The sequence below is a fragment of the Filicampus tigris genome, chromosome 4 (assembly GCF_054856515.1).
Source record: "Filicampus tigris isolate MCC_2025a chromosome 4, RoL_Ftig_1.0, whole genome shotgun sequence".
Lineage (NCBI taxonomy): Eukaryota > Metazoa > Chordata > Actinopteri > Syngnathiformes > Syngnathidae > Filicampus > Filicampus tigris.
In genome coordinates, this window is record NC_141220.1 from 5,996,338 (window position 1) to 6,010,704 (window position 14,367).

Below are 14,367 nucleotides of genomic sequence, written 5' to 3' on the forward strand. Positions count from 1 at the left end.
AGACACACAGTCCTGTGTCCTCACATACTGTGGCCGGTTTGTGAGGTAGTCCTGGATCCATGTGGTGAGGTGGTGCGCCACCCCCGCCCGCTCCAGCTTGTCTCCCAGTAGGGTGGGCTGGATGGTGTTGAAAGCACTGGAGAAATCAAAGAACATGATCCTCACAGTGCTCCCCGCCTTCTCCAGGTGGGAGAGTGAAGTGTGGAGGAGGTAGATGATGGCATCATCCACACTGATGCCAGGCTGGTATGCGAACTGGAGTGGGTCCATTGAGGAGCTCACCAGGGGGCGCAGGTGGACAAGGACCAGTCTCTCCAGGGTCTTCATCAGGTGAGACGTCAGCGCCACCGGTCTGAAGCTGTTGAGCTCCTTCGGGTGGGGGGTCTTTGGCACCGGGACCAGGCAGGATGTTTTCCATAGCTGAGGGACCCTGCCCAGCTTCAGGCTCAGGTTGAACATGTGCTGGACAATTCCACACAGCTGGTCTGCGCAGGATTTGAGGAGCTTGGGGCTGATGCCATCTGGACCCGCTGCCTTCCTCGCCTTCATCTTCTTCAGCTGGTTCCTCACCTGAGATGTTGTGAAGGCCAAGGCTGGACAGGAAGGAGTGGTGGCTATCTGGTGTAGCTGGGAGCTGGAGACTGTGGAGAAAAGAGGGGAGGGGGTGACACGCCCAGCAGGAGGAGTAGGTGGTGTAGGTGGAGACTGCAGCAGGAGAGACGGAGTGGAGGCAGGCATCTGATCGAACCTATTGAAAAAGAGATTTAGCTCATTTGCCCACTGCAGGTCCCCCCCAGTCCGGGTCTTGGGTTGTCCGTGGCCTGAGATGGTCTTCAGGCCCCTCCAGACTCCCCTGGCGTTATTCTGCGTTATTTCAAGCACTGAAAGAGGTGCATGATGACCTTCAACAGAAATACAGTGAACTGTCTTCACAGGTCAAAGTGCAGGCCCAGAAAACACAGGATTTGAAGGTATGCATGAGATTTACCAGTATCTTGAATGTTACTTTTGACACCCAACAGAGAGACTGAACTGAATGCATTTTTTTGTCAATGCATTAAAGTAAAATATCAATTAAAAGCAGCTACACACTGACAGGTTTCCTACACAAATATGAAGAAGTGTAGAATTTTATTTCATAAATTAGTCTGAAAATGGCAACTACCATATGGAAAATAATCATGTTTACAAGACTGTTACAACTAAGTATGAGTACCGAGCCCCGGTTCTAAGATGGCTCTGGGGCTGAAATTTTAACAACTGTGGTATCGATAAGCTCCACTCTTAACAGTTCTCTTAATTGGGAGAAATTACTCAAATAAATTTGGGATTGATTTAGGCAATATGAACTTTATTTTGCACTTTCTACTTTTCTGCTGTCGCTTCTAACAATAAAATTAATATGTTCGTCTAAGATGCATGCTCACAATCATAGGCGAGCCCTCTCGCTCCATAGCTTCGTCGTGTGCGAGAGGCACCTGTGACTCCTTCCTGTGCGAGAATATTGCGACATGATACGTAGTATGATTTTTATAAAGGCCATCGTGCCAGATAACCATATAGTTTTTATGTTATTTTGATGTGTGGGATCGATATTTGTGTAACGGTGATGATCAGGATAGTTATCCAGCTTCGACAGACCTTGCTGATTATCTGCAAATAAAACTGTCTCCACATGATTGTATATTTAACAATATAGTGCAATGTAAGACATTGTTTTGAATAAATGAAATATGAAAAAAAAATCTGTCAATAATTTGTCACCCGAAATTACTCAAAGAAAGAAAATATAATGAATACTGTATATTAATGTTGTTCTGAGTCTTGTCTCGCATGTTTGTTGTTTTTTGGCGAATACGTAAATAAATGTACCTGACATAATCAAAATGTCCTGACAAGATATCCCGAATGTTCCTGAGGGGTGATGATAGAGGATGGCATCACTACATCCTCCACAAAATGTGCTTGAACACAGCACAATTCTGGTTCCGAAATTCTGATGTGTTTCTCCCAAAATAAATTGAAGAAATGTATTCCTCAAATCCTCTGAGGTTGGCAGCTGATGCAAAGTTTAAGCTTTCAGTTTTAGCAGGTGCGTTGTCACTGTCAGCTGTTTTTCCTGAGTTGAGTGGGCATTTAAGTAACTATGGAGTGGACGAAGCTACATCCCAATGATGCCACTTACATATCCACTCATTTTACAGGCCTTTTCCTTCCTTTCAAAGGCTTTTGCGTGCAAAGGACAATCCACATAGATTTCAAATTTAAACCATGCCAGAGACTCCTTTTGACCTGTGTTATGCATAAAACAGTCGGGAAAACATTCATTTTGTTGGCATGAAATATTCACACTTTGAAACTAAATAACAGCATCCAAGTGCACAACCGGCGCTGTTAACAAGGTTGATCAAGAATCATTGTTGGATTATAAACTTGTGCATGTTGGTTTTTTTTTTCATTGCACTCAAACACGTTTGTCTTTCTACTCAGATTTTCCGCAGTCTAACAGAGGGAACCAGAGGGAGACCTCCTGATGAACCCAAATCCAGCTTCACACTGCCTGTCTTTGGCAGCCTTCAGAACACAGCCATTTCTCAGAGCAAAATCCTGGACTGTCTGGAAGATACAAGTGCTAAGACTAAACTGGATGGTGAAATGGGAGGTCAGCCAACACAATATAAACAGGGAGATGAGTACGCTTTATTATTTGCTCTTTTTCGAGAATTTAGTACTGTATAGCATTTTAGGTAGGATCGGGACATGCAAGAAATAAACAGATAAAATACAGAAACTTTTAGTCTTTTTTTTTTTCTTTTTTTTCATACAGGCCATATTTTAATCCGTGCAGTTATCAATACAACTTGAAGAATTGTTTTTTGTACTTTGTTCTTCTAGGACAAGGAACACCAAAACTCTATGGGAAGTCTGAAACTCAGCTACAAGTTCAATTCGAGGAGCCCTTTATAATTAGTTCGCCCAAAAGGCTCCTGGTACTCTCACAAACAATGGACAGTGATGATACCATTTCGAGTAAACACACACGCAGCTCTAACACAAATGAAAAGCTCTCCAATGAAGTGTCAGATCTGACTTGTACTACTTCTCATCGGTCTGCAAATGAGTTGGCCATCAGTGAAAGCTTAGTAGATGGAATAAACATATCAAACTCAGACACCATATCAAGCAATCACCTACTAATCTACGACAGAAACAGTGATCATGGGAGCACAAGCCCAAGTGGAGCAGATTGTAGTGGGATGGACAAAGTGAAAGAGGCGATGAACGATAGTGATGGAGGGCACAGAAATGAAAGTCAGCTGATGAGCGCTGAAGATGTCCTGGAAGAGAGATATCCTGGAGAGCAGGAAGAGATTCTTATTTCTCAAACAGCAGATAGTGGAAACAGTCAAGAATACAACAAAATAGGTGCACACAAGTCCAAAGCAGAAACAACAGCAGTGTTCAGGGATGGAGAGAAGGAGGAAAGAAAAACTGAAATAGAGCAGGAGGCCCAGTTGACTTGTGATATAAAAAGCAACACCCCACCGGACACTGATTTCATGGACTTCAGTGAGAAAATAGGCACCGTATGTGCAGTGGACTGCTATCAAAAGGACACAGAGAAAGTTGCAGACCACAGTCCTGTTACCATGAGAGAAGGGCAGATACTTCATAACTTCAGTTGCCCTCCAGACCAAAGTCTCAGTAATAGAGCTATTTTAATTGTGCAAGAGGCTCAACACTTGTGTAAAGTTGAAGTCCAAACTAATTCAGAGACAGTCAAGTCCTCACCAAGCTCGACTTATCCAGTGGCTGAGAAAACCACAGAAGTGACGACATTGAACGAATTGACAGCTAATGTTCAAACTAACTTTTCTGACCTTTTGAGCCAGTCAGCTCACTCAGTGAAAGATCAGGCAGTGACAGAACCTATTAATATTACCGCCAAAGTGACTCCAAGTGATGAAATGAGTACTGCAGATCCAAATGAGAAGGTCAAGGAAACCACTGTTGACACCAAGGTTGGATGTCATAATATGGGTACATCTGAGCCTACAGATGGACTAATGGATGTTTTGGAAAGTGATGCATACAAGGAGGCCTGTGGGATGACATCTCAGGCGGAACCTGTCATTTGTGATGGGGATTTGAATATTTCCATTTCCAACCCAGACATTGCAGAGGATTCAAAGAACTCTGAAAGTGTCCTGTTAGGTTCTGATCAGCCTCAAAGCGGTAATGTTGACTCACCTGAGGTTGACACATCAAAATGCCAAAAGGAGCTTGTTGTAAAAGAAACCCTTGCTGATGTGAAAGAATTGTCTGTGCCCAAGACTTACAGGCCATCGTTTGACTGGGGTGGTGAGATGAAACAGACAGTTAAATCCATGACTACCTCTGACTCCAACCTGCAGCCAAATGTTCAGGTACTCTTCCTGTAATATCTAAAAAAAATAAATTAATTTATGGAACTTAATAAAGTCATGTTTCTTAAATAAAGGGGAATATTACTTTAGCATATTTTTGGGACCATATTTCGCAACATCAATGAACAGGTCTATTTTAATACATTTTTATGCATAGGCGCAAGGGTTATAAAGCGAATTATATTTGGGAAGCATTGTATGTTAAATAGTTTATTCTAATTGTACGCTATGTTTATATGATCAAGTTAGCACTATTATGCTAGGTTGTGACCGGACACAAAATATGGGGTAGTGCCTCACTTGCTTTTGTTCGCCGTGCAACTACACGGGGGTTGCTTCGAGCAAGAAGGGACGAGATACTCCGACAGACGAAAAAAGTTATTACATCTTTAGTCAATCTGTTGATCGGTGGTTGTGTTATTTCTTTGGCTAATGCTGAATGCTATTTTGGTTGACAGTTCAACTACTGTAAACAAGTTAGTCTACTCACCGTTATCCAGCCTGTTTTGCTTGGTCCTGTCAGCTATTGGAAGCTGGCTGTGTCAATTACCTCTGGGTCCCACATTGTAAGATTGGAAATGCTCCTCTTGCAGCATTACGCTACTAGGACTACATTTCCCATGATTCTTAGACATGGAAGCAAGAAGTACTTGTAGTTCCGGTATGACAAAAACATGGACACGTTTTTTGGGGTATGCACATATCTGCTGTTCGACTAACTACAAATGCCATTGGTACCATGGGCCCTATTTTTGTGCCGAGTGCAATTAAAGTGCAGGTAGAATTGGACATAATGGGGCATTTGTCCCTTTGTGCGCCGCTGTGGGATGGAAATAGTTTTTTCCCGGCCAATTCTAGTTGCATCCCTCAGTTGTATCAAAATCAGGGTGGTCGGAGGCGCAGTATGCCCGAGTTCGCCAAGATTGACATTGCGGAAACAGATTGCTGGGGTCCATGCATGACATTAGCAGGTGAACTTAAATATCTCCTCTTGCAGATGATGTAGTTGTCAATGTGTGTGACGTGCAATTGAAGATTGCCCCCCGGTCGTGTTTCTGAGTGTGACATCATTAAAGGGGGAAAAATCAACCCAAACATATTTTTTTCAAGAATATGTTCCCAGCAGGCCCACTAGTTGAAACACTGCATTCTGATTAATATTGCGTTTGTGGAATATGAGTTAAGCAGCAAAATTCATCCCTTTTTAGCCATCTCGGGGACTGTCATTTTGTTCCTTCTGTCGACTGAAAATGACATCACAACTACTCAGGGCTCAGGTAATGACCAATCACAGCTCAGCTTCAGAAAACAGGTCAGCCCAACACACGATCCACGAATGTATATAATATATCACAAATTTATTAAGTATTTCAATAAGCAGAATAAATCTTTTAAGTCTCCTCAAACTATACCCGAGTAACAATACAAGGGCAATTCACTGTTTATATTCTTATTGCATTCATGGAACATTTTGGAGAACAGGCAAAATTTCAACCGGTAGTTCAATCTCACTAATAACATTGAGTGAATCCAGCTGGCTCGTTATTGAACAAACAATTCACTCACCCGTCGACACGTAGCACGTCACGCACAACATATTCGCCGGCCGCGGTAGAGGGCTCCTACAAATTCACGCAAGAATGTGGCTTAAATGTGGATCGCGTTAGCAGGAAAAGGTTGCAGCAAAAATGTTACTTCATACCTGTAGCTTGACGTGGTGACTCCCTCCCACTCCTACTACCGAAGTGGAGTTACTTCCACGTTAATTACGCAATGACCGGCCGCGTGGCAACATGACGTCACACGATGACCATGTGATCACATGATCAACCCACCACGATTGAATGGACTTACTGCTTTCATCGCCCAGGTTACATCGGCCATTTGATTGCGATGCCGAAACCTTTTTGTTTTGTTTTGCCAGTCGTCGTCTACTACTAAGAAAAGCCCCTTCACTCTCTGATGTGCGCGAAAGAAGTGTCGAGGGCACACAGGTTTCAAATTTCCCGCGGTCAAACACCAGCACTCCTTCTTCTCCTACTTTTTCTTCATCTCCTTCTTCCTTTTCTTCTCCCCTTCGTGCAGACCGAACGTGTGCATTGCACAGCTTTCCCGCTGGGGCATTCCCAATGCAAGTAAGTATGGGTAGTTTGGGTAACTAGTGGTCCGTTTGTAGCGTTCGGAGACGTTCGCCGAGTAGGTTGTGATGAACTATGGCCGCCTCGCAACGACATCCCACGCATGAGGGACAATTAGTGGGATGAACTAAAATCCACCTCCGCCCTTGCTTATTAGTCCATCCCTTTTTTAAAACTTGTCGCCCTCCGTCTCAAAAATGGGCGTCCGTCCAGAACGGATGGATGGACCATTCTGCCCCTGGGACAGAATGCCTATGTTTTTGGAAATATAGAGTGTTGAGTGCTAGGATGACACCCAGACTCTTGACCTGAGGGCAAGGGGAAACTAGGGAATGGCCAACGGACATGGGAACACTGCCAACTTTCGAGAATATACATTTTGTACCAAAAAGAAGAATTTCAGTTTTATCACCGTTAAGCTTATGGCGTTATGGGTGAACCAGGAGTTGATATCAGATAAACAGCTGAGGGAGGAGGAAGGGAGTGAAATTTGCTCTGGATGACCCTGCCAGAGGCAAAAACCCCCAGGTAACTTTATCAGGATCAATGTGACATGCAAGATGACAGCTCATGGAGGGGACTTATTGATTAAATTTTAGGGGGAAATAAAATAATTGTTTTAAAAAAATGTAATGTGACCGTTAAATACAGTAAAATGATGAATTATTTTAGTCAGCTGTTTTTCATTCTTGTGTCAACTTTACCTGTGACCACCATACTCGAAGGCAGAAATCAACAATAGTATAATTGACTAGATAACGATTAGGCATTAAAGCTGAAGTCAACCCAAACATATTTTTTTCAAGAATATGTTCCGAGCAGGCTCACTAGTTGGAACACGGCATTCTGATTCATTTTGCGTTTGTGGAATATAAGTTAAGCAGCAAAATGCACTCATTTTTAGCCATCACCGGGGGCGGCCATTTTGTCTTCTGTTGACTGAAAATGATATCACAACTTCACAACGACCAATCACGGCTGACCTGTTTTCTGAATCTGAGCCGTGATTGGTCGTTGTGAGCAGTTGTGATGTCATTTTCAGGCGACAGAAGACAAATGGCCGCCCCTAGAGATGGCTAAAAGCAAGTGGATTAACACTTATTCCACAAACGCAATATTTATCAGAATACCCTGTTTCAACTAGTGGGCTTGCATTGAACATATTCTTGAAACAATATGTTTGCGTTGACTTCCCCTTTAAATATATTTTTGTAGGTGAGATACTGGTTTGATTTTGGTTTCATTTAAGAATTCATCTCTGTGTTTTCAGAACTCCCCTGTCTCTGAACAAAATGCAAGTGCTTCTTGCGGGCTGCTCACAGAGCCTGCCTGCATGTTTATTAAAAGACAGCACAGTAAAGGTGACTAATGTGAAAAGCATTATGTTGTTATGTGATTAAGAGATGTGTTGTGTACGTCTGTCTGTCAGAGCACATGCCACTGTTATGATCTTGCTGCATCTCACTTCATTCTTCTCAGAACCATTGGTGATTATCAGAGCGTCCGACCTGTTGACGGCCTCCAGCGTCTCTACAGCCGCAGGATTTGGGAGGAAACATAAGATGGGAGCGTGGAACGTTTGTGGAGAGAGTTTCAGAGAAACAGTAGCAACAGATGTGAGTTACAGAAGCTTGATTCTGAAGCAGTTATTTATTCGGTTGTCTCAATAAGGCGACAACTTCTAACTCCGAAATGATATTGAGCACCTACCTATCACGTTGCACCTTACTCAAACATGTCCAAAATATAATCCCACATCATTGTTTTGAATTATAAATTAAAAATATAATTCCACATCATTGGTTTGAATTACATGAAGAAAAACAGTAAATTGCCACAGTATGATTTAAATATGAAATGGGAGCTGCTTCAGATGACATTACCATACTGATATTTTTTTCTGTCTAATAAGTATCACTATATTGGCTCACAAACAGAGGTGGGTAATCCAGGTCCAGAAAGTAAAACACCCTGCCACAGTTTGGCTTTAGCCACAGGTGCTTCTAATCAACTGAGCTTGTTTATCTGCCGGTTGAATAGAAGCACCTCTGGCTAAAACTAAACTGTGGCAGGGTGTTTACTTTCTTGACCTGGATTACCCACCTCTGCTCACAATTTACCTCTAAAATTAAAAAAAAAGCATTTTCTATCATGATGATTAGCTGTGTGGTTGAAAGTATTATTCTCATAGGAATTTATAGAAGTAGAAATAATCCATTCCAGTGTCAGACTGTCTTGACCTCAAAGGCTTTTTGCAACTATACAACCATTTTTTTAGTAATATTTTTACATTCTTAACAGTCTACAAATGTAGTAGTCTATCTATCTTTAATCTATAATGTTATTGTGAAGTAGTCCTGTGACAATGATTTATGGTACAGGTAATTTGAAGCTTACTAAAGATAAACATTCTTAATTGTATGTAATAAAATGTGAAGCTGCAAATACATTCGTTGAAACTTTATTTACATTTTGAAAAATCATCAAAGTTGGACGCGTCATGAAATTTTTCTAGTCTGTCCTTCATCATTAGCGAGCGGCCGGGCTGCCTGTCCATCATTGTTTAAAGCCTACCCAGTCCGTCAGTCGCCAGTCTATCACTCTGTCATTTTATTTTAAATGCGCTTCCGTCATCATTAAATGCAGGGATGGCAAAAGGTCTGTCCCAGACAGATGGCCGTTTTGCGGACAGAGGACAAGAAGTTTTTTTAAAAAGGACGGGCTAAGCAAGGACGGAAGTGGTTTTTTCGTATGTCCCTGTAATCATCATCCTTATCAGGGACAAGTGTTGTGTTGGGTTCTTTTAAAAAGAAAGACCACGGTTCTCTTCTGAGTTGCCACGGAGCCGCATTTATTAACTGCCTGCAACAACACTGTAGAGTCCTTTTTTGTTCTTTTTCATGTGCGTTCACTGCAGTAACAATGTACTCACAGGTATAGTCTGCCCTCTAGAGGTCCAACACATGTAATACCATGGATTACACCACAGGACACCCACTTCACTGACGACTGACAGAAACACAACCCAGCCTATCTTGCGTGTGAAATTCGCCAGACCGCCATACATTCACACCAAATGTGAAATATCACGAGGTGCCGCTTGTCTCGTGCGTGATCACCGTGTTTGTATGCGTGAGGTAGTGACTTCTTTTTGCTTCAAGCGTATAAGAGGAGGAGCACTCCTCTATCAAATAAAGTTTACACATCGCCACACACTCTGATGACCGACGGTGGTTGTGTTGGCATCTAAATGCTATCTTGGTTGACACTTAAACATTTGTAAACAATTCAATACACTCACAAGATACTCCCAGCCAGTAAAAAAAAAAATGTATCATAAGTTTTCCACAATTAACTATAGGCATATACTGTAAATGATGATATATTACCTTTAGAGCAATGTCGATCAAATTTCTTATGAAAGATGAGTTATTTTTGTTGCTCTTTATCTAACCCGGAAGTAAGACTCCCTCTTCACCAAAACTCTGCCTCTCCCCGTGTGGCTGCCATGCCTTTTTCATAACATCTTCCCAAAGCCGGCAATGTGCACCGCCCACAAAACAGTAAATAGTAAAGAGATGATGGTAGACCGAACAAGCATCTAAACTTCTGACAGCTAAACACACATTTTCAACTTTTGCACATTTTATGAACTGCAACTACAAAAACTGCAACCGCAACTGGCAAAATAGGGTAAAGTGCCTATCTCTGGTTAAATGACAGTTTGTCACTACTATTTTAGGACCATCAGTAAATGACTGTTTATAAGGGTAACAGCAGTGGTGGGTGCGTCAGTAAATTTCACCCGTCCGTCATTCGTCATTTACCAGCTGCGGTCCCGTCAGTCTGTCATCATCAGTCTGTCACTCAGTCATTATTTTAACCACGCTTCCAGGGGTCTGTCAGTGCTGACGGAATACCCACCACTGCTTACTACATCACATACAGGCGTAGCACAAGCAGATGCACCATCAAATAAAGCAAAAAAAAAAAAAACACACACATGGAGTGGTGATTGGTGAAATATAAAATAATCTGGGAGAATGTCATTGCGGTCTGTGGGACCAAAAGGTATTCAACAGCCATTTTTTTTACTGGCCCGGACAAACTGAAAAAGGAGCATGCCTGGATTTAGCAGCTTCAAACTTTTTTTTTGTCAAAGGATGAGGAGCCGCCCCTCAGCTGTGCTTGGAGCAAACCCGGTGTAGTCCGTAATCCTCACAAACAAAAACACGTGAGACGTGGTGCATGTTTCCGTCAATCGTCTGCGAAATGTGAGTCCATCAGTGACGGACTGACGGACCTGACCTTTCCGTCAGTACTGACGGACTGCCTACCAACAGGGATAGTGACGATGCGGGTGACAGACGGCGCTTTAGTCCGTCGGTTTTTCAAAGTTTTCATCAATCGTCAGTTGGCCAGCAAAACGGAGGTCCGTCGGTGACGCACATTCCGTCGGTACTAACGGATTCCCCACCTCTTGAAATCATTATGTTGAGAGTTCATGAACTATTGAACATTAAGTGGAAAAAGAAGAAAGACATCAATGTACAATAGACAAACAGGAACCTGTACCTGTCACATCTCCTATTAAAATGGTGATAAGTAATGAGAACGAACAGTACATTTTCAACTTTTGTGGTCAGAAGAACTGCAGATAACAAAAATAGCCTACATCTGGCCAAAGCATTACATGCAACGGAAGATGTGAAATATTTAGTGGAACAATTGGATTGAACATTGAATCAGATGTTTGACTGATGTGTCAGTCCTGATACATCCTGTGGACAACCTAGCAGACAATAGAAATAATGGCGACGTCAAACATTTTGCAATTATGCATGTCATTCCATCTTCGCTTTTCTTCCACTATTACTTCATCATCTGTGAGTCAGTCGTCAATTTTTATACTCATATGCTCCGTCTGTATTTTCTTATTCTTTTTTTTTCTCTGTTTCACACACTCCCAGTTAATTTTTTGTTACCATCATTGCAAACTGGTTTATAAGATCCAGATGCAGGCTGTTGAGGAAGATATAGTGCAACACACTTGAAGTGTGAGGAAAAAATTGGTCTTGTAGTGTTTGAAAAAATGTAGCTGGCTAAATTCTTCATTCTGTGTTGACTCAGAATAGTGGGAACTTCACATGATCTCAGTCTGGACCTGGAGTTTCTCTTCGAGCTGGATATTGTTACAATGGTTATTGCCTGCCCAGTCTTTGTCCATCATTTAGAGTTCCTCAAGAGGCCTAAATGAGTTGTCTTTTTTTCAGGGACTACTGTTTTATACCACATGGGAATTTACAAATTCTCTTTCTTTTGTGTGTGTCTCTGTGTGTGTGTGTGTCTGTGTATGTAGGAAAGCAGAGTTCCATTGTCTGCACCTTCTTGTCCAGTCTCTAACTCTTCAAACACATGGTCAACTCCTTCTGGGTATGTCTATTCATGTACAATACATTGACACAATAAGCAACTAGACATCCAATAGCAGAAGAGAACTCTTTTTCCCATCTTGGAGAGCAATTTATGACAAAAAGTTTCCATTCAAATCAACATGTTTTTGTGGCAAATGACAGCAGTTATATACTGTTTGTATGTATGTGTATACTATAATTTCCGAACTACAAAACGCACCTGATTAAAACAAATGTGTACACACATTGAACGCTTCATATTGATAGCTGCGTTGTACCATGAGAAATTGGCAAAAAACACATCACACAGATGGCTTTTTAAAAAACATACGCAATTAAGCATCTCATCGATCCATATTAAACAAGCCAACGTAATCCAGCAAACCATTAAAAAAAAACGGCTGCATTCAGCAGACGGAGTACCCGTCATTGTGTTGCACACACCTCGTGAAATCGTGCTTTATTTGAGTATTTTCTATTTTCAATGCTTTAAATTGGCAAGTATTGCATAAAACTTAGAGACGAAGTAAGGACGGACCATTAGAATCGACTTATGATAAAAAAATAATTTGACCGTATTTGGACTTCAGAGATAGAGAGAGAGAGAGAGAGAGAGAGAGAGAGAGAGAGAGAGAGAGAGAGAGAGAGAGAGTGAGATGCTTCTAGATCATTAGCTGGCTCATTTACTTCTCAAACCCAAACCCACTGTGTGTGTGTGTGTGTATATATATATATATATATATATATATATATATATATATATATATATATATTAGGGGTGTAACTGTATACGTGTAACTGTATACGTGGGTGTACGTTTTGGTATGGCATGTTCGGTTCTGTCCACCTTGCGTACCGATTCTGATCAGTTTCTATTATATGCACGGGCGCTATTGACTGTTGCATGCGCGAGAGGAGAGTGACGGAACAAAAGAGAAGCCAGTACCCCAGAAGCCGTGATAAATCATAAATGCATGATAAATGTCATTATTATTTCATACGCAAACAAGCCAGAGCTCGAAGGTCCCCCCGTACACTGCGGTCTCCTGTTTGTGAACATTCTGTCTGTCCTGTTAAAATCGCCAATGGGGAAAGGTACGTGTAAATCCCAAAGTTCTGTGCCGACATTGCTACGTGAGATCGGCTGCTATGCAGCAGGTAGCACGTCTAACATAACAACACTTAAATCGACATACGAGACAGACGAGGAAGCAAGCAGTCTTTTTAGCCAAAAACAAAGTACAACAGCTCTCCTTCGTTCTCCGCTGCTCCTCTCACTAGCCATACGATGCATTCATGAACCTTGGAAACATCCCAAGTCAGCAAAACACAAATCCGACCACAACACAGATAACCCAATTCATTACAGTAAGGTGTTGAGCATTCAAAGATTTCAATGCCTAAAAAGTGTAAATAATTTCATGAAGACTTTAAAGTTACTGTATTTCAGTATAAAAAGAGTTTTAATATAGTTAGCAATAATTGTAACTGTTATTGTATGTATTTTTTTCATTTAATTAAAAAATAGATTAATTAGATCAATTAATGACAGATCATAATTAATTAATCTCTCGATTTTTTTTTAATCTATTGACAGGCTTAATATATATCTATCATCGATTATGTGTATTATTTTCTACTTATTTTACAATACTGCATGTTTTTTAAAAATAGTTTAGTAGTTAGATTAGTGGTGTGAACAGAGATGATAATCGCAAAACCCATATACTGCTACTGCCAATTGTAATCTGACGGACTTTGCTTTCATTAACAACATGGCTTGAAAGTTAATCAGCTAGCGCTGAAAGTCATTTCTGTCACGGCTTGTTTTGTTTCCTCTCTCTATGTGAAGTAGAACGCCTATGCCCGCTGTAACGCCAAGATCCGATGCTGAGCTGGAAACTCTGGGCTCTCAGGAAGAGCAACAGTCATCATTAAGAGCCCAGATATCGAAAATTGAACAGTTCTTAAAATCAGAAAGGTTCAACCTGTCCAAGCGACGACGCACCGACAACTAAACCAACATAACATGTTGGTAATGCAGGCTTCAATGTTTTCAATTTAGTGTTTTCACTTCAAAAAAAATATTTGGCAAATGACATATTATTAACTCAATAGTGTTCTCAGTGATAGTAAATTAAGTAAGGTAAGTTCAATGTTCCTGCTTTTGAATAGTTTTTTTATTTTTTACATCTCAAGTAGTTTACCTGATCCACATTTATTGTTGATTTACAGCTGACAAGGCAAGGAGTGAATATCACATCCGTTCTTCTGGTCAGTGTTTTTTCAGCGAATGAAATAACATTGTCGGGACAGCAGTTTTGTTTTTTTATTATTCTTGTTTCATAACATATATTTGTGATATGTTCTGCGTGTGTTTGTGTGTGT

The 14,367-nt window shown here is 41.2% G+C and overlaps 1 protein-coding gene across 10 annotated transcripts in view; it reads left to right on the forward strand.

Annotated features, from left to right (window-relative positions):
- ccdc73 (coiled-coil domain containing 73) overlaps nucleotides 1-14,052 on the forward strand; it is a 31,044-nt gene extending 16,992 nt beyond the window's left edge. For 6 of the 10 annotated variants that reach the window (XM_086028152.1, XM_086028149.1, XM_086028151.1 and 3 more), the window contains 7 exons: nucleotides 873-971; nucleotides 2,491-2,662; nucleotides 2,896-4,427; nucleotides 7,836-7,926; nucleotides 8,045-8,181; nucleotides 11,925-11,998; nucleotides 13,832-14,052. In XM_086028152.1, coding sequence (XP_085884278.1) covers nucleotides 873-971; nucleotides 2,491-2,662; nucleotides 2,896-4,427; nucleotides 7,836-7,926; nucleotides 8,045-8,181; nucleotides 11,925-11,998; nucleotides 13,832-13,997 — 2,271 coding nt within the window. In that variant the 3' untranslated portion in view covers nucleotides 13,998-14,052. The remainder of the gene's footprint in view (nucleotides 1-872; nucleotides 972-2,490; nucleotides 2,663-2,895; nucleotides 4,428-7,835; nucleotides 7,927-8,044; nucleotides 8,182-11,924; nucleotides 11,999-13,831) is intronic. The other 4 variants (XM_086028150.1, XM_086028153.1, XM_086028148.1 and 1 more) reach the window with 3 other exon arrangements.
- Nucleotides 14,053-14,367: the final 315 nt, after the last annotated feature.